Raw genomic sequence first — 24,937 nt, forward strand, 5'->3', positions numbered from 1 at the left:
ACGCAGGTTAATTTTAATCTTGGTTTAACTTACCTGTCATCTTTTCCTAGTTCTAAAAGTTAGAAAAAAATAGAAAGTAAGTTAAACCAAGATTAAAGTTAATCTACATTGGTAGAAATGGGCATAAGAAGCACAAAAACAAATAACAGTTTATCTAATTTTAACATCAAATTTCTAAGTATCTAAGAGAAATTTGATCCTGATTGACATATTTTGTACATCTTCTCGCTTTTTTCTGACATGTGTATATAATAAAAGACTCGAGCAGCTAGAATTTTAACGTAACAGCCAAAAACTTTTCAACGTCTGCAACTTTGGACGCAAATAGCTCAGCTACGTCTATCGTTATCAAATCCACATATCGAGAATCGATTTCAAAGACGATATATGCATCCGCAACGCATATTCATGATGGACTCTCTCGCGTGCGTCTTGCGCCGCGCTCATGTAGGAACGATCAGAGCCGTTAAAGCGTCGTAAAGATTTCGCGAAGGAGAAGAATCGTGTACTCGTATTTCTCCCCTGCCGAAGCCGCCACGATAGCTCGAAGCACTTTCAATCAGATATACTTTACGGCTTCTCGTGATTCCTCGAACCGATTAACCGGTAATTGCGGATATATTCGCCCGCGCTACCGACGTGACCTCAAAAAATGTAATCGCAATTCGGCCGGATCACGAAATATCTGCGCGGATCGATAAGCCGTAGAGATTTTCAACACGCGTCGCGGCAAATCGAGAACTTTGCACCGCGAATAAGAAGAAATGTTTTTTTTTATATTTAAAAATATTTCTTTTTTTAGATGCTGGCAGCTCTTACAAGGGAGGCTGGAGCCACGCCACGTCGCCGGCACCTGGTCAGGGTGAGTGTCACCTGAGTCTGTTTATAAAGGTGTTTAGCAATATCAAGAGGAGGATATATAAAGACAAGACTGTATTCACTTATTACACGAAATTTTTAGTATTACTCTACGTGGAGGACATAAATATAAAATCATATTTTAATATAAAATAATAAGAATGTATGTAGCATGTTTAATTCAGATAGCATCATAGTAGTTAGAATACTCACTAAGAAATACGATTGTAAAACCTTGAGAGTATAATATGTTACCTCTTGCTATTTGCAATTGCAGAAAACACCTTGATATTATTAATATTAAGCAATGATTACTTTTTGCGCCTTTATGCATTTACGTCTTTTTTAAACAAGTCGCAAAGATAAATTTTTTCGGATTATGCAAGCGCACCTCACATATAATAAATCTTAACGCGTTTACATAGATATATACATAATTTCTTGTATTAATAAAAGCAAAAACATCAACGTCACGTTAGGTTGCAGAGAGTCCCAGTCTTTAGCGCAATGATTTTGTAGCCCTATTCTAGCCCTGTTTTAGTCACCACTAACAATCGACTGGTCTCTAATTCTCTCGTATCTCTTTGATTAATTTTCCGTCGTATTAATGTCAAACACCCGGAGTGATTTTCTAAAATTCCACAACCCCCTTCGCCATGCGTGCCCTCCATTCTTCTTCGCAGAAGCCCCTCTGGCTGGAGAGGAGGTTTTCTTTTTTCTCGTTCTCGGTTCGCTAGACGCTACGTATACCTAAAGGGTGGGTCGCGGCGCCGCTGGGTACAAGTTCACGCGTCGCGACGCTCCGGCTTGTTCGAGCAAGCTTTGTGCGTGCAGACGCGTAGAGGATGCGAGAATGTGGGTGTTGGTGTGGGTGTAGGTGGCGTCCCGGGTGCTTTGTGGCGCGTTGAACCGCGGCCCCTTTGTCGTCGACGGAGAGCGAGCGAGCGACAGAGAGGGTGGCGAGGGAGGGTGAGGAAGGGTGGCAGAGAGCAAGCCCCGGGGGCTGTGTAGAGACGCCTGCCCGCACGGTGGTAACGCCGAAGAGCAGGCCCCACCCTGTGTGGACGCCAACACCGACTCTGGCACAATCATCTCGCGGAGATCACAGGGACCTGCCCGCGGGCATCTTTGTTATAAACGGCTTCTGGCCGCCACCAACCAGGTTACAACAGTCCCGACGCTGTTCGAGATCACCTCCGTGGCGCGGGTGGACGTAAAAGTCTCGCCTTTGAACGCGCGCGAAACCCGTTGGCGCCATCAGTGTCACCTTGCCCTTGTATTCAGGATTGCATTCACGACTCGCGCGCAGTCTGTCATGTCACACCTTAGCGCCGGACCTTTAAGGGTAATTTAACGCAACGTACATACAATGTAGTATATGGCGAATTATATAGCAGACCACGTACAAACTAACCGGACGATTTTGCACTATAATTTTAAATTAAAAATACTGCATAAATAATAATGTCCTGATATTGTCTTGTAAAATCGATGGTTATTCTATATACACGAAGAAAAATGATGATTCGCATCACTTATTATTTCTTCATATTATGCATTAAATTAGCTTCAATTTACCGTAAATCTTTTACCAATACCATTATAATAACTGTATATAGGAGGGTAGAACGAAATACACTGTGCAAGACCAAACGAAATTGTGTCCCTTTGGTCCTTATTTCTGAAACACACTTTTGAAGGCCGAGTTAATTGCTTGAAAAATGTAAATGATCGATAATGAAACTCCGCGAATTGTGCTAATTAATAGGATTCTGTGAATTAGATTCTTTTTGGAGGATATAGGCCTCTTGAAAGGAAGATTTTGGGTCCCTTCTTCGCATTGCTCCGTGTGCCCTGGACGTTTAATTTTCAGGTATTTCTCGCGACGACGCACACACGAGTCGTTTTAGCACGGTGTGGGCTCGGGGGCATTTTCGAATGGCGTGCTCCAGCACCGTCCTCTGATCTTGACAGGCGCGGGGTCGCCTTTGACTCGGTTTACGCTTTGCGCCGCGACGCGAAAGGGAGCGACATCGTCGTCATCGCCGAGATTCATGAAATTACGTGACGTGACGCGTGTTGACCCGAGGGCACTTTGTGGTCTTCCGAGCCGCGTGAAATTGAAATTACAAGCTTGTCTCCTCGGATAGCAACCTGACCTTAGGTTACCGCTCACACTTTCGAGTTTCATTAGATAATTATCGTGTAAAGGAAACTAGAGAAAAAGTCGAAGTTGAGAGATTTTAATGTCAATCCGTGGTGCATAAATAACAAGCATAAATAAAGTGCATTAAGATATATTTGAAAAAGCGTTATTTCAATGATACCAACATGAAACGCGATGGTGCTTGTCGTTTATATAATTGCAATGACGGTAAACATTTAAATGATATAATTTTTTAATCAAAATAACTTTAAATTTTGATATAATTTTTTAATTAATAACTAAATTATTAATTTAAACGATTTAAATTCTATATGTCATGCAAGGTGTACGTGTATAACTTGTATCTCTTGAATTGTATCTACCTTTGTGTTAATAATATTTCGACGAGATTGCTATAACGTTGTGTAATAATTCACTTGATTAATTCATTTGAACAAGACCAAGACATTAAGTTTGTAAATTTTAAAATGCCGAAGAAATTTTTCTCACGTACGCCAAAAAATTTAGCGACTTGCTGTCTAAGCGACGCGTTTTAATGCAAATTACTTCCCAACTTATTTGCGACGTTCCGTAACGTCATGCAAAGACAATGATGAACTGACACCCGTGAATTAACACATTAGAGATATATATATCTGTAAAACGGTAATTCGAGTATACCCATTAATGTTGCTCGCGTGCTTGGTAACCCAAAGTTGTTCCATGTCTCGAAGCAGGTCATGCTCATGTAACCTTTCCGTACCAAAATGCGCACTGAAGCGTTGTACCGTTCCACGCGATCTAATCTAAAGTCGAAGTGGTCAAAAAAGCTTTCTCGCGTGAACTGCCTGAAACTTAATTATCTGTGGCGCCGGCATCAGCGTTATTAGCCCAGAATTTTATAGCTCTTGGACAAGTTTCTCATTTGGGTTTATTACTATCGGGAAAACAGCAAACGTCGCAAATATTATTATATTTGATTTGTGTTATCCAAGTTATGGACGGTCTTAAGTGCACACATCGGATGCACAAAAATTTGATTCAAACAATTTTTCTTTTATTTTCACAGAGAAAACTAAAACAGATTAGCTGCACGCACAGTCTCTTCCACAACTAAATCTTAAGTTTTATAAGAAATTATAATATTAAATTGTTCCTATCCGGAAGAAATGTAAGCTACAACGTATTTGAATAACTTTCTACCAAGCGAGAGCTTAAAGTTCAATTTATATGACTGTAAATTCTCTCTCTTTCACGGATTCTCCTTTATAAACGGCAGGAAAACCGTTTCGGTCGAATTGATCCGGCACAAGCATATAAGGATTAATCTGAACGAGTGCGGCTCCTCCCATTGCGCGCGACGGCTTATATACACCGCGAAAATAACATAAACCTCAGCGGGTCGATTCGAGAATTGTCGAGGCGCGCTGGCGCGTCTGTCGAGAAACATCACGTCGCGTTATCGACCACCACCAGCCGGGGGGTTTCAGCGGGTCTGCCCACTGGCCAGGAAAAGCGACTTTAAGACGACTCGTAGAACAATAAAAGCACTCTCTCTTTCTCCTCCTACCTCCGTCGACGCTGTGCTGCCCTTCCGCTCCCCAGTGCGCCTCGCGTGACTTCCTGACCCGACTCGACCGACCCCTCGACCCCCTGCGCGTGTGTATGTGTCTGAGGGCAACCTCCCTATGATAATTACGTACTCCGGAGCGGCGCGTGCCTCGGCAATTCGCTCACGCGCCCGATCGCGTATGGCGTGACTATCCTCGACACCATAGGTAACTATCTCGCCGTCCCCCTCTCCCCATTATCCAATTCTGAGTTTACTTCCCTTAAAATATGTACGAAGTGATTGACGCTAGAAGGCACAATTAGGATATCCTAATAATCCAAAGTTCAAAAGATGTCGATCTAATCTTTTCAACGCCTTTCAGGTGCTCTTTAGATCAGATTTTTGACACGTGTGAAAACTTTCTTGGAAAGTCAGGTACAATAAACGAATAATTCGACAGAAGTGTATACGATAAAAGTTATTGTATGATCTTAAAATATCCATTGTAGAACCTAAAGGTGAAGCTGAAGATGCATGAACTTTCAAATTCATTCTTCAATTATACTCTTTGATTATATCACAATGCACTATTTCTGATAATTATTAATTCGGTATAATTAGCAGTAGTAGCGAATAACTAAATATTTTCCCTCTATTGCAATTTTAGTTGGTGCGATTTAAAAAGAGGCAGGGAATAGACTAACAACGTATATAAAATTGACTGGATAAGATCGATAAGATCAGCGTTGAGAGTTCGTCCGAAAAAAAAATGGATTTCGAATTCGTGAGAAATCCCTAAAAGTTTGAAGCGCGAATGCTAACGTATCCAGAAAGGGGGCGACCGGAACCCCGGCCAAGAAGAGCGGGCGACCGGATCTTGCTGGCACGGGTTCCGCTCGTTCATGGATCCCGCGGGGTCGCGGGAACGAAATTCTGGGGGACATGGATCGTGGGCAACAAGTCACTGGGAAACGGCGCGTGACCAGCGCATTCGCGCTGCCAGATTTACGACAATAAAAATGAGGAAGGGTAAGCGGTACATCGTCGTCTCTATTTCTTTCTTTCTCTCTCATTCCCTCGGGAGAAAACAAAGGTGATCGATCGGACGATGATGCGGTTCACATTTCATCGCTACTTCGATGAAAAATTATTGGAAGAAAATTTATTCGCGCGTTTTTTCTGTGCACATTCCATGCAACTAGAAATACAACTAGTCTTGTTCTACACTGATAATGATTACCGTAGTTCGATCCTTTGACACACGAATTAACTATTAATTGGTTAGATATATATCTTAGTAACAATAAGTATATGCGTTTATAAAACAATACATTCGTCCGTTAATAATTACATATAAAAATGCCAAGCAATATTACAATCGTACCTAAGCATTGATATATTAAAATTAAAGTAAATTAAGAATTAATTATTAAACATGAAAATGATTGTTAAATGTGAAAATGACTAAATATGTAACTATATACGAGTAAAAAATTGACAAAATTGATTTATAAAGTTCGAGCATAAACTTTATAGGTGCTATATTTATGATAAAAAATTTTGATGGCAAAGTTTGAAACGCTATCTGATTGCATGCTAATCTGCTACGAGTCGCGTGATCCTTTCCACGTTGTGGAAAAACGCGTTGGCGCGACTGGGTGAAGTACGCTCCATCTCGGTTGGACTATTATATCCCTGGCGATACAAGACCGGGTAAATTGGAATCGCGCGGAAGAAACGTCCGTAGCATATTGCAGGGGTTGCGGGACACGTCGTCAGAGTCGCTGTCGCCGTTCGCATTATGTCTTTCGGTAGTATATACACGGGCACGTGCCTATGCGTGACACGTTCACGCATGGCTGCCTGCGTTCGGGACTATCCCCCCATATCGGCTCGCATTCATCTCTGATTCCTTGTTGGGGTGCAGGGATTGCGTTTCCACTTTAACCGTGTGCAGTCGAACGTCTATCGCCCACACGCGCAAAAAGTAGCCGATTTCGTCGAAAAGTCGTGAGTTGAAACATCCGTCCGTCAATGTCGAGTCAAATGTCGATTAACATCCGCGTAAAAATAACTGAGAAACGAAAAATTGTCAAAATAGAGTTTCCGGTTTCCGCTATCATCACTAAGGATAAAAATAATATATAGAATAATATTGAGTCCCATATTTTATCTATGAATTCTTTGATCAATTTGGAGTAGGTCTTTTCTTAACAAAGATAATATCGACAAACACAGATTTGTAAGTTAGAAGCGATACGAACTGAAAGTCTTTTCGGGATTTATGTTTCAAACATGCAAATAGATCGCAAAATTTTTCATTGTGCAACATCACGTTTCTTTACATCCAGCACTTTATTTTATCTCAAATTTAATAATCTTTTCTCTTTTTTACGTTTTCTTTTCTTATAAATAAACACACTTCTTTTCAAAGGAATGCGATAAGAGAGAAAGAATTCCTGTTGAGAGATTGCGCAAGGAGCTCGCGTGGATACGTGAAAAATATGATAAACAATACTTGCGGGTCGCTCGTATCGTGCGAGGGAACTCAAGTCAAAGACAAGAATCTTTTTTCCTTTTACCGAGCCGGCGCTATATTCACGCTATGCGATAATTAGGAAACGATTAATTTTCTTTCCGCGCTACGCAGCTCGCTCTTACAAATAACTTTTGCTACGCCTGCCCTTATCTGACGAACAAAAACATGTTACCTCCATCACGGGGCACGAATCGCCCGCACGTCTAACTTCTTGAGAAAGCCTCATTTAACAACTGCGACTTCCGCTTTTTAGAAGGCAATTTACTGGACAGTTAGTCGATACGGAGTACCTACTTCAGATATTTTTGTGTGTCATATGTGTCACGAATAAATAATTATGATATAACGACGTAATTTATTTTCAGCATTCTTAATTCGCAATCGGTAATGCGATAAGACTTACATAAAAATGCCCTTTATTAACTCCACATTATTTTAATTTCATTATCGAGTCTTTCGTTATTTCTTTCACTTATATAAAACTCTTGAACTTGTATAAAACTCTACAACGTTTAATCGCTGTAATATATAAAATTAAAATTAACAAAAGAACTCTCTAAATATTTTCCGAAAATCTTTCTTCTGTTTTCAATACCTCCTATCTATTTTCGATTTTGCTCGGTTTATGAAAATCTCTTTTCGGCTTTTCACACATGTACAAGAAAGTGAGACACGCGATCTCGCTATAAACTGCTCCTCGCTGAGCTACGCGAGGAAAATATTCGCGTTCCACGGCACATTTCCGACGAGCTTGGCGGAACGTTGCCGTTGGCGGGAACGATGCGAAAAATAATGCTCGCCTGAACTTCGTACCCGCATGCAGGAGCTTTACCTTTGTATGCAGGTGTAGAGTACTCTCCTATCTTACAGTTCATACGAGCAACTCGCTACGCTCAAGCCTCGACGTGTTACGCTCGCTTACTCATTATTACACACCGCATGGCAACGTGATTTATGTTTGAAATAGATCTGTGCAAAGGACTGCGTATGAATCAGTACCACTTAAGACTATATGACTAAAGATTTATGGATCTAGGCCACAGTCTGACGATGAATTGATCGTCGAGCGTGAACGAGCGGATGGAGATACTTCTAACGCAAATTTTAGAATTTTCCAAAGTACATGTTTTAATTGTTTGATAAAGTATCGCATGGTGCACAATTCCATTATTATTCACTATATGTATACACATAATAAAATTACAGATAAAACTCAAACTAATTATATATTAATCATAGTTTGTAGTTAATTTGAAGGATCAGAATTTAATATCAAGAGCTCTCTCCATGTTTTTGACTTGAGCTAATACGTTCTTTTGTCAATTACAATAATAAAAATGGCGTCAGTTACTTTATTTTCAAAGCACCGAAACAAACATTAACAAAGCTTTAAAGTAATCCCGTGAAATGTTTTATTTAGGTATTCTGTATTCCACCCTCGTAAAACATACTTCTAAAATATCCATGCAATTTGGACGCGATCCCGATAGTTTTCGGTTAGCGACATCTCAAAATTAGCGTGGCGGAACGATATCTGGATACGATAAGAATGACCGAACAAATGAGAGGATTTCGTCTGGACCGCGTCGGTGTGTTTGCTGGAACGCGCCCAAAGTTTCTCCAAAGTCGCGCCGGGATTCTCCCTTCTTTTCGGCGTCGCGACACCGAAAGCGGCATTGTACGCGTCCGAGGTTACCAAAGAGTTCAGCAGCACGGAATGACGACGAGTTCTTTGATCCTCCCTCGAGGAGGCTGTATGCCGCCTAACGGGATTACCCCGCCCCGTGTAATTGCTCGTGAATGCGCAGATATACTCGCGACAATGGGTGCACGTTCGTCGATTCGAAGTGACGCGAAACGAATCACGATACAATACGCAAGATCGATCTGTAAAAACAATGCTTAACAACATTTTCGCGTAGATTACTTTTTGCTAATTCTCGATGACACATTTATTAAGAAGGGATACAAGGGACTGTTTAAAAAAGCAAGTATAGAGTATGGAAAAGTCCATAATTGAAATTATTTTAGCAAAAATACTGAAAAAAGAGGATTATTATTTGTTGTAAAGCTTTCCATATCTGTCATTAAATATTTCAATAAATAATCCTCGAATAAATATAGATATGGAGTTAACGTGAAATTTTTTAGTAAACAATGGCCGTTTATAAGAATCTATTTACACTCTCAGTATCTTATTGCTTGCAATATGCATTCGCAAGTTATGAATTTTGATATTTCAATGTTTTCGTCGAGAAAAATTGACTCCAAATTTATCTAAAAATCCATAAATAAGAACTATACACGAAAAACTTTTTTTTCATACTAATAAGAATAGCCGTGTTATAATACTCGAAAACGATAACGGCTAAGCGGGTTTAGGTAATTCAACATAATTCACACTGCCTATAATCAGTGTCGTAAATCCGATGGAGCCATCGTCAGTGACACCCGCTGTACATGCTGCCGATGGAATCTCGATCGCGGTGTCGGAGTTTGCGTTGGAGAAACGAACGCGCGCGACGACGGCTCGAAGCCCCGCGGCTACACTGATTGCGGCGGACCCTACGACCCGTACAGACCCGGGAACGCCGTCCCCGGCTGGCCGGAACCCTCGTCCAAGGACGTACCCGCTTCCCAATCAGAGGCGAAATCAGATTGTTTAACACAGCGAACACCGACTGCTATTTAAAGGCAGCATCTGCCCCATGGGGCTCGCTACATTCCGACGCGACGTCGCTCTATCATAGAAACCGTTGTCGAAAATGTTATCGTCATGGGGGAAACATCGTTCGCATTGATCTTCGCAAATCGACACATATTGGCGAGTACATAAACGAGAACGAATGTTTCTTACAGTTTTCTGCACTTATTGTTAGTTCATGATGTCTATTCGATCTTTAAATAAAAACGGATGTTTAGCTGAAAAATTTAAGAATGTAAAAGCCGACGTTACATTATTAGCTAATAAAATTTTTGAGACTAATTATCAACTCTTTATCACTTGGATAAAAGTTATAACACGTATAATATAATATACTGCGTTTATAAAAAGTATCGCACAAACAGTTAATAAAACATTTTTAAAAGACTGCACGATTTTCAAGCCTACAACTTAAAGATTATTGAACCGCAAATGCAGGAGTGTAAAAATTGGAAATATATAAATAAAATGTGCATTGATGGCGTGTTAATGGCGTGACGGTCTTCGAACCAATTTAGAAACAATCGCAAATTCTACCGGTTTTCAAATAACGTAGAGCCAATCGCGACTGACCTTCGCAGGCTATCGCCTGCGAGCGTGTAACGAGCCGAAATTAAGGGGCATTGTGCCCTTAAACAGATTGCACACGTCCGTGCGTGAACGTGACCGCCCGGCTATCGGACGAAAAACGCTCGTACGAAAAGGGAATTTGTGCGATAAGACGAAGAGAGGAGGCCTACACTACGACGAGGATGACACGGCGACGAAAACGAACGGGGAGAGAAACGTACACGTAGCACACTCAGCCCCGTGTGTTTGCCTACACGGAAATCCTCTCTAACGGATTCTAACGCTCGACCGAGTTTGCGCTTTTTCATCTTCGGACCGATGACTTTCCCGCGCGCCGTCTCGCCCGCGATCGAAGTATCCCCGATCCACCACGAGCGACATCGAGGCTACATGAAAGTGCTCGGAAATTATCCGGCATCTCCTTCGACGATAATTACACGTCTGTGACGATGGAAACTACGGCTCAGGCAGAAATTCGAATAAATCGCGCCGTCCGTATTTCACTATTCCACTTGAAAATCCTGGTCTTCCTCCATTTCTTAAGAAAAAAATTACTCGTTAACGTTCTAGATATATTTCCTCCTATAAATTTTCGATGGGGAGTAATGCATGGATGCGAAACATCCTGTTTCAGGCTATGGAAGCAGCTTATCAAAGACAGCACTGGACACGCACAGCCATCTCAGGCAGCCTGGTATGTAGTAGGTAGATATTTTTGAGAAGTTAAAGCGTTCTTTCCTCATACTTCACCCAATCTAAAATGAATTTTAGTCCGAGGTATTCCCAGCGAATTAATTTAATTGAAATATCTACTTGCGAAAATATCTGTTGATAAAAAGTCATCAATATAAAAATACCGGTCTCTGAGATCGGACTAAAGTTTGACAAGTTTCGAAGGCATGAAATTTTTAATTTAGTTATCCCAAAGAGATCTCATTTCACTGCAGCTGATAGTGTAAAACCTATCTCGGGTCCAATATCCATACAATTTAAAACAGAACTTTGCACAAATTTTTATTTACAATTTTACATATCAAACTGCGTATATATATAATTGTTATACTATTATATATACCTTGCCATTTTTTCCACAACAATAAGACATTTTTTTCAGTTGCGCATATAATCCTTATTCTCTGCATATGTTTTCTAAATTATGATGAATTATGTATCGGAGTCTTGTTCTGAATTACAAATTAAATAGATCATTCAAAATCGCTTAAATATAGGACTGGGAGTACAAGGTCTCTTTTCACCTGAAAAGGGGTCTTATCTACGCGATAATCAAACAAGGTCACCGTTACTTCGCGCGTCATCGATTCCTCGGAGTTTCGAATCGCGATGAGAAAAGAGCGTCGAATCCTTGGGCGTAGTCGCATCCCAGTATTTCTCCCGTCAGTTCCCTCGTTCCCGGCAGATAAATGGGTGTACCGCGCCCCTTCCCATTATTAACTTGTAAGTGAATTACCGTTCGATCGAAAGGCGATCACTCCGGCACGCATTCAGCGGATTCATCGGGCGAAACGACCTTTGAGGTCCGGCAATTCCGAATCCGTCCCCATCATCCGCGTCTGTCCCCCTCTCATAATCGCTCGACTTGTATTTTTATGGGGTTCGTCTTGGAGTTCTCGTGCCAGGGCTCTCCTTCGCTCTTTCAGACCGTCCAAATCATTAAATCAGGACGTTTAGCCTCCTCGTTAGAAAGTCTGTGACATTTTTTCTTTACGATAAATTGCGAAGTATACCCTCACACATATTAATTAGGCCCATTGTTAAATCACAATCTCAATTTTCAAGTCTTGATTTACAATTACTGTTCATAAGCTCATAAATCCTTTTCTGTACATTCCTTTTTTTTAAATGAAGTAAAAGATTATATATATATAGTTCTAAAAATATTATTTTTATAAATACTTGTATTATACTTGTGTCTACTCAACATTTCAGAAATTAAAATCCTAACCGTATAGCTAAGTTTTGAGAAAAAAAACTGTCTTTTGTAGTTTCCAAGCTGTTGCGCTCTTTTTCATGTTGCAAAATACTGCGACAATAAAAATCGATATATCGAATCGCTCGTTTAAAGCTCCGAAAAGCTTACAAGACATTCGCGTCGCCCTTTAAGCCACTTCGGCGGCAGTTTCTCAAATTGAAATTATTATGATCCAAATGAATTCTATTCTATTGTGGGGTTGCGATTATGTTCTTTTGTATGGCTGTAGGGCCCTTCATGTCTGAGCGGCGGCGAGCGTCGGTGATGACGCATTGTAAAGCTTTTAAAGGGTGATACGGGAGCTCTTGAAAAACAACCGTGTAATGGATAGGTATATCCTACGTGAAACTGCGAAAAATTTCATCGTTCGCGCTCATTCACAGTGTGAAAACGGAGTTTACGTTTATTGGTATAGATCACGCAAACATTTTGCTTAATGCTCTTATGAATAATTAACAAACTAGCAATATAGCATCTTGAGAAGCAATCTCAACGATGTTTGTGCTGGTAAAAAATTTGAACCCGTGTTGAGAGTAAAATATCTCCTATATATGTTACATAAGCAATGTAATAATTAAATATAAAAAATAATTTTTACTCGACTCAACTGGTTACATTTATTAATTGTAATAATCACGACGTTGTGCCTGCCACACGTCATTATTTTGGGGTATTTGCGAAATGTTACATTATGAATTTTATTTTATGACTTATTGTTAGATTTTCACACTTAATTTGAAAAGGGCCACAACCAATGTTCGAAACGTCGTGATTGTTACAATTAATAAATGTGGCCAGTTGGGTCGAGAGTAAAAATCATTTTTTATTAAATATTTATTAGCGAAGATAAGTCTCTGATTTGTTTAATTAATTAAATATGAGACTTGTGAAGTACTGAATTTGTTGTGGCCCGCACAGATCCCTACCAAATGTTCGGGGCGACGAGCAGTCGGCTCGCGAGCTCTGGTTCCGGACAGATACAGCTTTGGCAGTTTCTACTCGAGCTTCTGTCGGACTCAAGTAACGCCGCGTGCATCACGTGGGAAGGAACCAATGGCGAATTCAAGTTGACCGATCCCGACGAGGTGGCGAGACGATGGGGCGAGAGAAAGTCCAAGCCTAATATGAATTACGACAAATTGTCGAGGGCTTTGAGGTGAGTTTCAGAACGGGCGCGAGCTCCGTCGCCACGTCGATTCGCAGCGTCCCGCGTTCGCGATAGCAGCGGCGCGTTTTTCGCTAACGTCAAATGGAAAAGCCATTAACGGACCATCATTTATGTTTTGACGAAGTTTCGGGGTGAAAGTAAATTCGTTCGGCACATGAACGTTCGGATGTTCCGCGTTTCCTCGCGCGCACGTGTGCATGTGTCGGTGTCGTCGGGACTCAGGGAGTGGTGGCGGACGAGGGAGAAATTTCAATCATCGACAGTCAGACCGATGCTAGACGCGGCTATTATTTTTCCATCAGATCCACTGATTATATTACGCGATTGCTCTTTTTGACATCCCTTCACCCATCATATAAGAATTCTCGGACAAGCAAGCTCATTTTCAATGTCGGAATTGAAGACGTTGAGTTTAGAATTCAATATTTTTTAACCGCGAAGTATAGAGCAAAATATTTAAGAAACCATCACATATACACGATTCAAAAATAACACATATGTGATATTTACGTGATTTCAAGAACAGCAACCAAATAATAAATTGTCTTTTTGAATCACTTATAATTTGTACATAGTTTATTATCGTAATTATTTTAAATAATTTTATTAAAGTTAAAATCATAAAAATTTGAAGCTTAAAAACGACAAATAAATCTTATTTGACGAACAATAAATATTTAAATTACCGTATAATAGACACAGAGAGTTCCGATGTCTCAGTTTTACATGTTTTATGGCAAAACAATCATATATGTCAAAATGAATCTATCGGTAAGTTAATAAAGAAGAAAAAGTTAAGATTTAGAAATGCCAAACAGTCCTCGAAACTTAGATATATATTTGCCGACAAATTTTTTGGGAGAAAAACTCACATGAATATTAGCCCCTGAAAATGTGAACCCATCATAAAGCCCAACATAAAATCTGAATAGTGCGCCCGGTTTGTTCGCAGGTACTACTACGACAAGAACATCATGACGAAGGTGCACGGCAAGAGGTACGCGTACAAGTTCGATTTTCAAGGGCTGGCAGCCGCGACGCAGCCGGCGGCGGCCGATCCGGCGGCGTACAAATACCAGAGCGAGTTGTTCATGTCCGGTTACGGCCACGCCAAGCTGAACCTGATGCCACCGCCGGCGGCGTCGGTCTCGGTTTCCGTTCCCGGCGGCCTATTCCAATCGGCGTCGAGCTACTGGTCGACGAGCCCGGGCGCCAACTTGTATGCCGGCCATCACACGGCCTCCGGACACGTGCCACCTCATCTCGGCACCTACCCACATTACGCATGACCCGCCGCCGAGCACTGGGGTGCCCTGGGTACGCCGCGTTGAAACGTTTCTACTGAAAAAGTACGGAGTCGCATTCGCCACCGTCGCCGTTGCCGTTGCCGTCGCCGTCACCACCGCCGTCGGCGGCATCATGAAATCGTAAATTGCGCACCACTCGGCCCCTTATCCCGCCCCCCCGCAGGCTCGGAAGGCACGTTGTTTCAGGTACTTGCACGAATCTGTCCATACCGCGTACTTGTTTGCAACATTATCCATTCGTATAACGGATTTCAAAGCAACCGTCACATTTCTAACTCCAAATGAATGAGAGTAGCAGAGGAAGCGATTAAGTTTTGTAGCGTCTTTTTCTCCTACACTTGGAGAAGCATAATTAAATATGCAACCAATATGTTGTCTGTTACATTTAATATATATCTCGTTTTGATAGCGTTCGATAACACTCAGTAATTGGTCATTTAATAGACTATCTCTTGACTGTGCGTCAAAAATATCGAGTAATATTTTTAAAAACAGAGACTCAATATCGAATTTCTTATAAATTTAAAGCTGAAGAATTTATGAAATTGTTGAAAAATATTTGCAGAAGGAAGAAACAATGGCGCGTATTGTCTCAAAGTGATACAAACATTTATTGAGTTGAAAGAACTTTCAACTGACATCTCTACCGGTAACGCATTTCAATTGAAGAGTTTCAAGAGTGCTTCTAAACATGGAAACATGAGATGTTTATAACGTGTAGGAGAAACTTTGAAAAAGAGATAACATTAATTTAAATGAGTGGGTTGCATTCTAACTAAATTTTCGTCGACCAACTTAAATGCCAAGGCCATGTATGCGTATATTTTTTAATATGCATCTGGATTATTAAAAATTCAAGTGTTGCACTCGCAGATATATTTCTATTGAATTTAAAGGAAGTACAGACATTTACACTGACCAACCCTAACGAGTAGTTACGTACAATTGTAGGTCACTGTCGGGTCGCAAGTAGTCACATAGCTTTACGATCGAACGTAAGTAGTAACGGACGACAATCACGTGAGTAGTAACGACAAGCAACAGACACAGGACATCCGTTCAACGGCGCATATAGAATTCATTTAAAAAACGCGTATTATTTTTATTAAAAAAACTTTAAACAACTTTGTGATCATTAAAGTTATAGAACAGATGGAAAAATTTAATGAAGAAAAAGATTTTTCTAAATATTTATCCAAGTAGCAGCCTTTTCAATTTTAACATAATATTCACATAATGCCGCGCTTTCTTCGCATTTATTTGTTAAGTAATTAAAACAATGAGACATGCATATTTACGTGAGGAACGTAATTAATATAATCACAAGACACGTCTGGACAGATTAAACATCGAAATTATGCGACACGGTCGTTCGAACAAAGTGTGCAATAAATAAACCTGAACAAGGCACCGTCGCAATTTTTTTCGGTGCAATACCTAAACAACGCGTCGCAATCAGTGATCATTTTTGCGCCGCCTGTGTACAGAGAGGCGACCCTACGTAATTATTATTACACTACGGACTCTGATTCGCGGCCGACGGGATGCGCTCAGAAAAGAAAAAAAAGATTATTGTAAGAACGTTGTACATACAGTATAATGCATTACGTTAGTACAGGGTGTGCGTCCGTGAGAAAATTCGCATGAATCTGTTTACCGTTATCGTGTTGCCGTAACGAAAAAAACGCGCATCCTTGGAAGAATCTTATCAATTCGACAGAGCCTGCGTTTAAGATAAACGTCAGCCTCAAAAATTCTTCGCCAAATATCTATACCAAAGAAAACTTAGCTTTCTTATGGTTTGCAGGTAGTATGTTAAGTGACAAAACATGTAATTTAAAACTTGTTACATATATAAACGTTGTTTCTCTAATATTCATTTTCCATTCTTCGACGTCGTTTGCCATCTTATCTAGTCATGCATTTAATGTTTTAATTTTCTTTTTATCGAAATGCGCATCGATATCATTTGCGAAGATATTAGCCTAAGAGCAAAGCATATAATAATCGCATGACGGTAAATTGAACATGCGAAATCGTCTGGTCCAAGGGAACGTGAACTCGTACGCGAAATCAGAAGCCGACAAAATTCCACCGAGCATCGTCGGCGTTTACAATTTTGGATTAAATCGGGCGTGTGTACATTAAAACGCAAAACCTGTCATCGTGTTTCGCTCGATAATGACGATAACACAATTTCAAACGAGGTATCGCGGTACTTCGTTCCGCAGAATGTACTCATGTTCGATTTAGGCCAAAGCTAATACGCGTGTATCATAAACTCTTTTAACTTATTTGTTACGTGAAGAAATGGGTAGAGACGCTACATAGGAACAAATCGAGCGATGGGCGTGCGAGAAACTATCATCGAACGCATAATATTTGTACAACTATTCGTCAGCATATGGTCGGTGCTTGCTTAAGTGTGAATCGCTCGTTCCTTTAACGTAATTTTACAACGAAACCGCGTTAACCGTATATTCTCATCATCCGTCACATCGAGAGAGGTAGACGATAATCAAAAAGTACAACGTTTAAGTCATATCAATTGACGGCACACGCAAATCAGAATCGAACTTTCACCCCCATCCTTTTTAGAATCGCGTGAAATATGTGGCCGCTCTACCCATGTCGAGACGAAGGACGGATTGCCGAAACTGTATTCGATCCTGATCAGACAGCGCATACAGATTCGTACTTCGGAACAAAGACCATCGTATTGAATCGCATAAATAATAATTTTTAATCCAACTATTCCGGAAAAAGTAGCTACGAGGATATAAATGTCGGAGATGTCCATTAAACACTGAACTTTTTTTGCATTGTCTAGCATTAATTAGATTACACTAGTTGGAAAAAGTTGCAGTACAGATTTCAAAAAAGGAAAAAAATTACTATTTGATTGATTTGTTATTTAACCTGTTAAAAATCTGCTGATAAAACGACGTTATTGAATTATACATTATATTATTATAAGTACCAAGAACGAAGCAAAGGTTCGATAATAATCTGTTTGTGGAATTGTTGTATCGTAATTAAATAAAATCATTCGAAAAGTTCGCGTTTTGGCGATTAATAAAGAAATAGTTTTATAACAGTTTTACGTTTAATGACATATAAATATACATTGTTTAGTGCTTAACTTTTTGTCTTCTTTATTAACAATCAAAATACTAAAAAATAAAAATTTAAAAATAATCTAATATTTGAATAATAGTACAGAGTCTATTATTTGAATAGACTACTCCAACCAAAAAAAAATTAAAGAAAAAATGGAAGGACTTGCAGTATAGATTGGCCATAAATACTGATAATATGTAAACTTTTATCTGAGACTTGCATCTTGCTTGCTTATCACTAATTTTTGTTTTTCAATAATCTGAACATCGATGCTTAGAAGTCACTGAAATCCGCGAACATAGAATTAAAGAGCATAGGCGCCCGACGGACAACCGGAAGAACATGAAACAGATATGATTTTTCTTCGCGATTATTGGAACTTCCTAATCGACGCGTGTCGGCAATCCGTCCCGGGAGGAAGGCAGGCGTACCTCGTGTCGGAGAGAAACGTAACTCCTTTAAGACGTATACTGTACCATACTATTCGTAAGTGGCCCTAAGCATTCCTAGAGTAATTTTAACGATTAGCACGGCCCCCCCTGGGACGGCCCGTGGGACCGATCGTGCGATCGGCACCGCGACGGGAAACGGTCGTTATCCAGCAAATGGTTTCCGGATCGGTCCGACGGGTCGCGAGCGCGAAGGGCGCTCATTGTAGATAGGGTGTTTTCATGTGTAGCTTAGGCGTGTAGAGAATTTAGTCTTAGCGCGAGGATGCGACGAAAAATGAGTGTCAGGAGAAAAAGAAAGAGAGAATGGAGTAAAGGTGTTTGCGTGCGTATTACGTATTTGTGTGCAAAGTATGAGGTGTGCGCGTGAACTCGAGCAGGCGTGATTTCGAGAATGGAGATGAATAATAACTACGATGACTGTACGATGACGACGATGACAATGATGGATGAGTGGATGAACGAGGGATGTCTGGCACTAGCGTAGAACGCGTTAGGTTAGATAGATAAGCGATCCCCCCTCTCTCCCCCCCGCCCTCCTGTCGAAGACCGAAGGACACGGTTTCTCATCGCTAGCATGATAGCGGAATCGGAGAAGATACAACGGAATAGACCCGAGAGAATCGCGGGAATCGCACCCGGGAAATCGGGGGGAGCGCTGTTGTTGTTCTTGTTGTCGTGCGCTTGTATTAAAGTCGCCATGTTCTAATTAAACGTGCCGACGGGGTTGTATCAGTCGTCGGCAAAATCAATGTGGCTCCCATTTCTCTATAATGCGTTTGTGTTCGTCTTCTTGATCGCGTACGAAAAACGTACAACCGAAGAGATAGGGAGGAAGAGAGACAGCAAGAGGGAAACGGATGGAAGACAATCGAAGAGGAATCAGGGGGAAAAAAATGGAGCTCTTCTCTCCCGCTCCTCGCGCATTACGTATGTATAAACGCGTGTGAGCAAACGAAACCAGGAGAGAAAAAAAAACGAGACGAGGGAACGGCACGGAGACACAAAGAACGGTCGTGGTGCGATGGAGGAGGAAGAGGAGGAGAACCGAGGGAAGAGGAACGCGCGGAGGCAGATAGGAGAAAAATAAGCCGAGGAACACACGGTAGGTCAGTCTCGGTTGCCGGCGGTTGGCGAATTGGTCGGGTTGCCATGGCGAAGAGGGCCGGGGTGTTCTCCGGGTTCGGCGGGGTCCGCCCCAACGGGAAACCCCCATTCGGGAAATTCGTGGCGTCGCCACGCCGAACCATGCCGCGGTACCGGAGGTTTAGCTCGGCTTGGCTAATCGATTCTGCTACCAATCAGCGCCCGCGCCGTTCCTCCACATCTTCCTCCACTTTACTCTCTATCTTTCTCCCACATGCATACACGCGCGCGCAAACACACACACACACGCATACTCTCTCTCTCCTGTCTCTTTCTGTCTCTTTCTCCCTGATATATATTTCGTGCACACTACCACCACCATTACCGCCACTCGCCACCACGAGCTCCGGCTCTACCTAGCAGCCGCCACCCCCACACCCATTTCTCCATCATCGACTCTACCTTGATGCGTTATACCCTCCTTTGGCGCTGTTAGCGCTATCAACACCACCTCTCCTTACGTATGTGCTCTCCTCAGTCCTCCGCTCATCACCCCCTCGTATGATGTGCTATTCGATTCCAGATGCACCGCGAGCGGATACAATATTGCATCGTATCGAAGTTAAGAGGCGCGTCTTGCTCGGATCTCAATGCGGAAAATAAACTACCCGTTTGCTTTTCGTTAATCGAATCGTTCCGCGCAGGAACAACGCGTCGCGGTCTCACGGAAACCAGAGACTTTACGAGAAATAAAATTTGTGTTCTACGATCGCTGTGAAGCAACTCTGTCTATGCAAATTTCATAGAGAAAAGTGACAATTGACGTCTCTATGCCATTCTGTGCCAAATAGAATTTTGCTCTATCTTTCACTCACAACAGAAAATTATTGATCTTGTTCTAAAAAATAAAGTTTAAGATGTACACGATACACGCTAAATATCTAAATAAATTCATTGTTTGTGTTTATCAATTAGTAAGAGAACGTTTCCAGTCAAAAACCGCTGTAATAAATGGTTCTTTTTATACTGAAATAATTATATATTATCAATGTGATTTCTATAATGAATCGCTGGAATCGATTTTTCTTAAAAAAGAATAAACAATAATTTTCATTGTAAACGATTGCAAGTGAAAAAGTTCTCAAAAATTACGTTTCAGAACCACGAATAATAAAATATCACGATTCATTTAATTTCATAAATCGATTTTATTTTGGGGAGATATGATTATATATAGGGATTACGATTTAAAGATTAGTTCTGGAGATATTTAAAAGTGGAAGAATATGGCTGATATTTCATATTGTACGACAAATTTTTTAAGCACGTTAATTGGCTACAAAATAGAAAAGTTCTCGAGTTTCTAGAAATCCTCTCTCTTGTAGTCAATCAATATGTTTAAAAAAATTGTCATACGACAAATGAACTATTACCCTAATAGCTTAGGACGAACGACGGGCTTCCCTCGATGTTTTAGGCTACGGTCCACTTGACGCTACAAATGCTTCGAAGCATTTCTCTTCTCTTTTCTTTCAATAAAGAAAGAAGGAGAAGAAAAATGCTTCAAAGCATCATTTATAGCGTCAAGTAGACCGCAGCCTTAGTCACAAGTACAAAATTTAGAATTAAAAAACAATATATCGAAGAACAAACAAGTGGCTCGCCAAACATTAATTTCGTGCCTACGTATTGAACCATCTTAAGCCCAATTTCCGACGCCCTACTTTTGCCCAATAACGAAAGAAGCTTTATTAAAGCGTACTTGCTTAATTCTTTTATCTTTTTTGTAACCAATAGAAAAGATATGGAGATACATCCGTCATATCAGATAATAATGACGCGCGCAATGTATACCCACTTGAGTGCGAGTTAAAGGTTAGCGGATTAAATAAATGTACTTACTTGGGAAATCGACGATTGTCTGATTTCGCGCGTTGAAAGTGCGGAACCGGATAAAGTGTCCATCATCTCTTATCATAGGAATTTCAAGTCTTGAAATTCACTAATTGTAAGTCTTTTAGTCTGGGAACGAAGTCGGATTTACTTTCGCGAATATCGCATAGAATTTTCAAAAAGTCTGAACCACCGGCTCTCATCTCACCTGTCTCGTACCGCTACGCTCTTACTACTGATTGCAATTTTGAAAAAGTACCCGAGGCGCTATCTAGTAGCGTACAATTCGTACTATTTGCTCTTGTCACCAGAGCTCAACCGAATCGAGAGAGAATGCTAAAGTATCGATCGAGCGCGTTATTTCGTATACACTTTTCGTATATGTATATACATATTATATTCCATTTATAGATTTAAAAATCCTTTTATATAATTAAAGAGTATATGCATTAATATACATGTTTACCGAATTTTACACCGAAAACGATATAAATTTTTAATTATTATGAATTTAATACTGCTAATTACTTACAAGATTTCTATGTTGGTCATCGAAAAATTTGAGATATCTTAATAATTTTTATAAACTAGACATCACAGACGCGCTATTTAGCTTTTATTAAATCGTTATTACGCATACTTCGTGAGCGGCTATCATTGCATATTTTGACAATTGTGTGTATTAAGGGGTTAATATAGAGTATAATAGTGTAACAGTATAATATTTTATATTGTTACTAGTGTTTGTTACTATAGTGTATTACACTATTAACTTTTAATACACACAATTGTCAAAATATGCGATGATAGATGACCACTCACAAAGTAAGCGCAACGAGAAAACTAATCGGCATCGCGGAAAAGCGACAACAATAGATATATATAACTCCGATATATTGCAAGTATCCACTTAATTTACATGCTGGAAAAAAATGATTCAACACAGACAAAGTAGAGGAAAGGCATGGCATCCTTATGCTTATTTGCTGTTCAGGGTTCGGGGAGCCTAGGGCCCATAAACCTGCATTAATGAGGATATAAATTGAGCCACTAATATATCTAATTTATGTATCGAGAACTATTGTTAGAAACTGTTTCTGTAATCATGTGTGTGCCTTCTTTCTTATAATATTTGCATTTAAATTAAAAAGGGGCATTTCAATACTTGCATTTTATTTTCGATTATACTTAATAAGAAATAAATTTTCTTTGTAACAAATGTATTTTTTTGTTAGTAAAATATGATAATAATAGTAATAATAATAATAATAATAATAATAGCTATTAAAAGATATTTTTTAATGTTTTGCTTAACATTAATTTAATTACAATTATTGAATCAATCGTGCAAATGTTTTATCAAAATATGTTTTATTAAAATATATTTAATTTGACAATATTGCATTTAGTTTAAAAATGTTAATTTAAATATCCTCTGATATGACCTGTTTCTATCTGATTTTATCCGAGGCCAGAGGCCCTCCACCATCCCTGCCGATTACGATCGACGGTCCTCTTTTATTTACAATAAAAGTTTTTTTTACATTTATTCATTTTAAAGGCAATAGATCTACGATTTTTTATACTGCAATTTATTGTCATAATTCGACATATACTGAAAAACATTTGCTCTATATTTTAATTAATCGTATTTATTACCTCAATAAAAAAATGTTTTGACTCACCGACTCAATATGCAACGGACGGAGTCACTCAGCCATGTAGCTACGATGATACTGTAACATACGAACATAAGATTCAAATTAAAAAAACGTTCAAAATAATAATCAACATTTTAAAAGATAATTCTTACGCGTCTCTAATGTCTTTTAATAAGATATTTAACAATATAATTATCTATTTTTCGAAAAAGATATCTACAAAAAGAAACTTTAATAAAAATTTGGATAATTTCTCTTTTTCTAATTATTTCTAACTTATCTAGATAAAACAATCTAAATAAATGGAAAAGAAATTATTGTGTAGTTAGATAAGATGAGATGATACTCACCCCAAGGTTGCTCCGCCGGTGCCCGATGTCTCTCCCAGACCTCCTCCTTCTCTCAGGATGTCCAGGCCTCGACCTCCTTCTCCTCCTCGTCTCACCGCACAGGACACTCGCGAGAAACTCTCGCGGATAATAAACTACAATCGCGCGCGGACTAATTATCAAGTAGAAGTCTTTCGCGCGATGCTGTACGGCACTCCCGTTTATAAAGCCCACGAGAAGAATATTCTATACTCCGTAATATTCTTAAAATGGGCTTTAAAAAAGTCCTTTAGTCCGATTACTTATACGGCACTCCCGAAACAAACGCGACGAACCAGCTACGGTTCGTTTGTTCAATTAAATCGGCGGACGAGGGTACGTTATAGCTTCCCCGTTTTTGGATTTTTACCCAAGCAGAACAAGAGTTTTGCTTGGGTAACATCCTCGGGGTACTGGACCTTCCCACCTCGCCAAGGTCGTACTCCAGGGAAAGGAAGTACTTTTACTGTGAAATATAAAAGCAGGTAATATAAAATCAAGTTATCGATACACATATAAATATGGATAGACTACAAAGAATTAGAATAAAATTGAAACAATTAATAATTGTCTTCTTTTTCATTAAATAAGTTAATAAAAAAATAATTAAAAAAATAAAATAATAAAAATAATAATAATAATTATTATAAAAATCTCGTAAATCTCACGAAAGTAAAACTGCATTATTAATATGCATTATTAATTTGCACGACGAAAAATCGTGACTGCCGGCCGCTAACTTGCGCGACGCGAGATACACGAAATTACGAAGCATTCACGAACGGGCGGTGTATCATGGCGCTCCGTTATTCGCGAATCACTCGTTATGACAATATAATAACTCAGCCCTCTTTTTCCCTACGGATAGACGCGGAGATAAATCACACAATTCCGGCACAGCGTTCAAAGCGCGACACGATCGAGATAAATGCACGAATGCTACATTCGAGTCCAGAAATATGACGGGACGAGTGCCACGATTATCGCTCGCGAATATCACAACGAAAGCAAATTGTTCACAATTAATTGCCGTCTTCGCCTCAACGTCTCCGTCTCGCGACGTCTCCGCCTCGACGTCTCCGACGCCTCCGTCTCGAGCAAGCGATTCGCGCGACACGTTTATTCCGACAAACGCTTTTTGACACACTCGCGAATTGTTGAACGGCGGTCGGCGCGTACTCGCGTAGCCGATCTTGCTGCCCGCGAAACGAGGAGCAGGAGTGCCAATCGCACGAATAAGCGCGTTCCGAATAACACGTAGCACAAAGCACGGCGACGGACGCGCAGATCACGATCACTTCTTACCTGTGTGAAATTCATCGGAAGAATGACTTCCGCAGGTAAACACGGTACTCTGAGGATTGATGGAAACAAGCTGCAATGCCGCTCGCCGACAAGAACAACCGGCCGTGCGTCGACTTTGACGGTACGTTGCGTTCAAACGAACGGTCGCGCCTAGTATGCCGTCTGCCGTCTAGTGCGTACGCCGCGCCAGCGGCTCGGAGCGGCCGAACGTGATTGGCCGG

General features: G+C 40.3%; 1 protein-coding gene across 3 annotated transcripts; it reads left to right on the forward strand.

The window, feature by feature from the left end:
- Positions 1-803: 803 nt before the first annotated feature.
- Positions 804-19,155, forward strand: LOC112467103 (transcriptional regulator ERG homolog). 3 transcript variants are annotated; one of them, XM_025035573.1, is made up of 4 exons: positions 804-862; positions 11,004-11,063; positions 13,278-13,515; positions 14,480-19,155. In XM_025035573.1, the coding sequence occupies exons 3-4, from the start codon at positions 13,289-13,291 to the stop codon at positions 14,814-14,816; spliced, it is 564 nt and encodes a 187-aa protein (XP_024891341.1). In that variant the 5' UTR covers positions 804-862; positions 11,004-11,063; positions 13,278-13,288; the 3' UTR covers positions 14,817-19,155. The 3 variants fall into 3 exon arrangements, with proteins under 3 accessions (XP_024891341.1, XP_024891339.1, XP_024891340.1); XM_025035571.1 differs by lacking the exon at positions 11,004-11,063 and having other exon boundaries at positions 808-862; XM_025035572.1 differs by lacking the exon at positions 804-862 and having other exon boundaries at positions 11,004-11,074.
- The last annotated feature ends 5,782 nt before the right edge of the window (positions 19,156-24,937 follow it).

Source organism: Temnothorax curvispinosus, unplaced genomic scaffold (genome assembly GCF_003070985.1).
Source record: "Temnothorax curvispinosus isolate PA1 unplaced genomic scaffold, ASM307098v1 QBEX01016896.1, whole genome shotgun sequence".
Lineage (NCBI taxonomy): Eukaryota > Metazoa > Arthropoda > Insecta > Hymenoptera > Formicidae > Temnothorax > Temnothorax curvispinosus.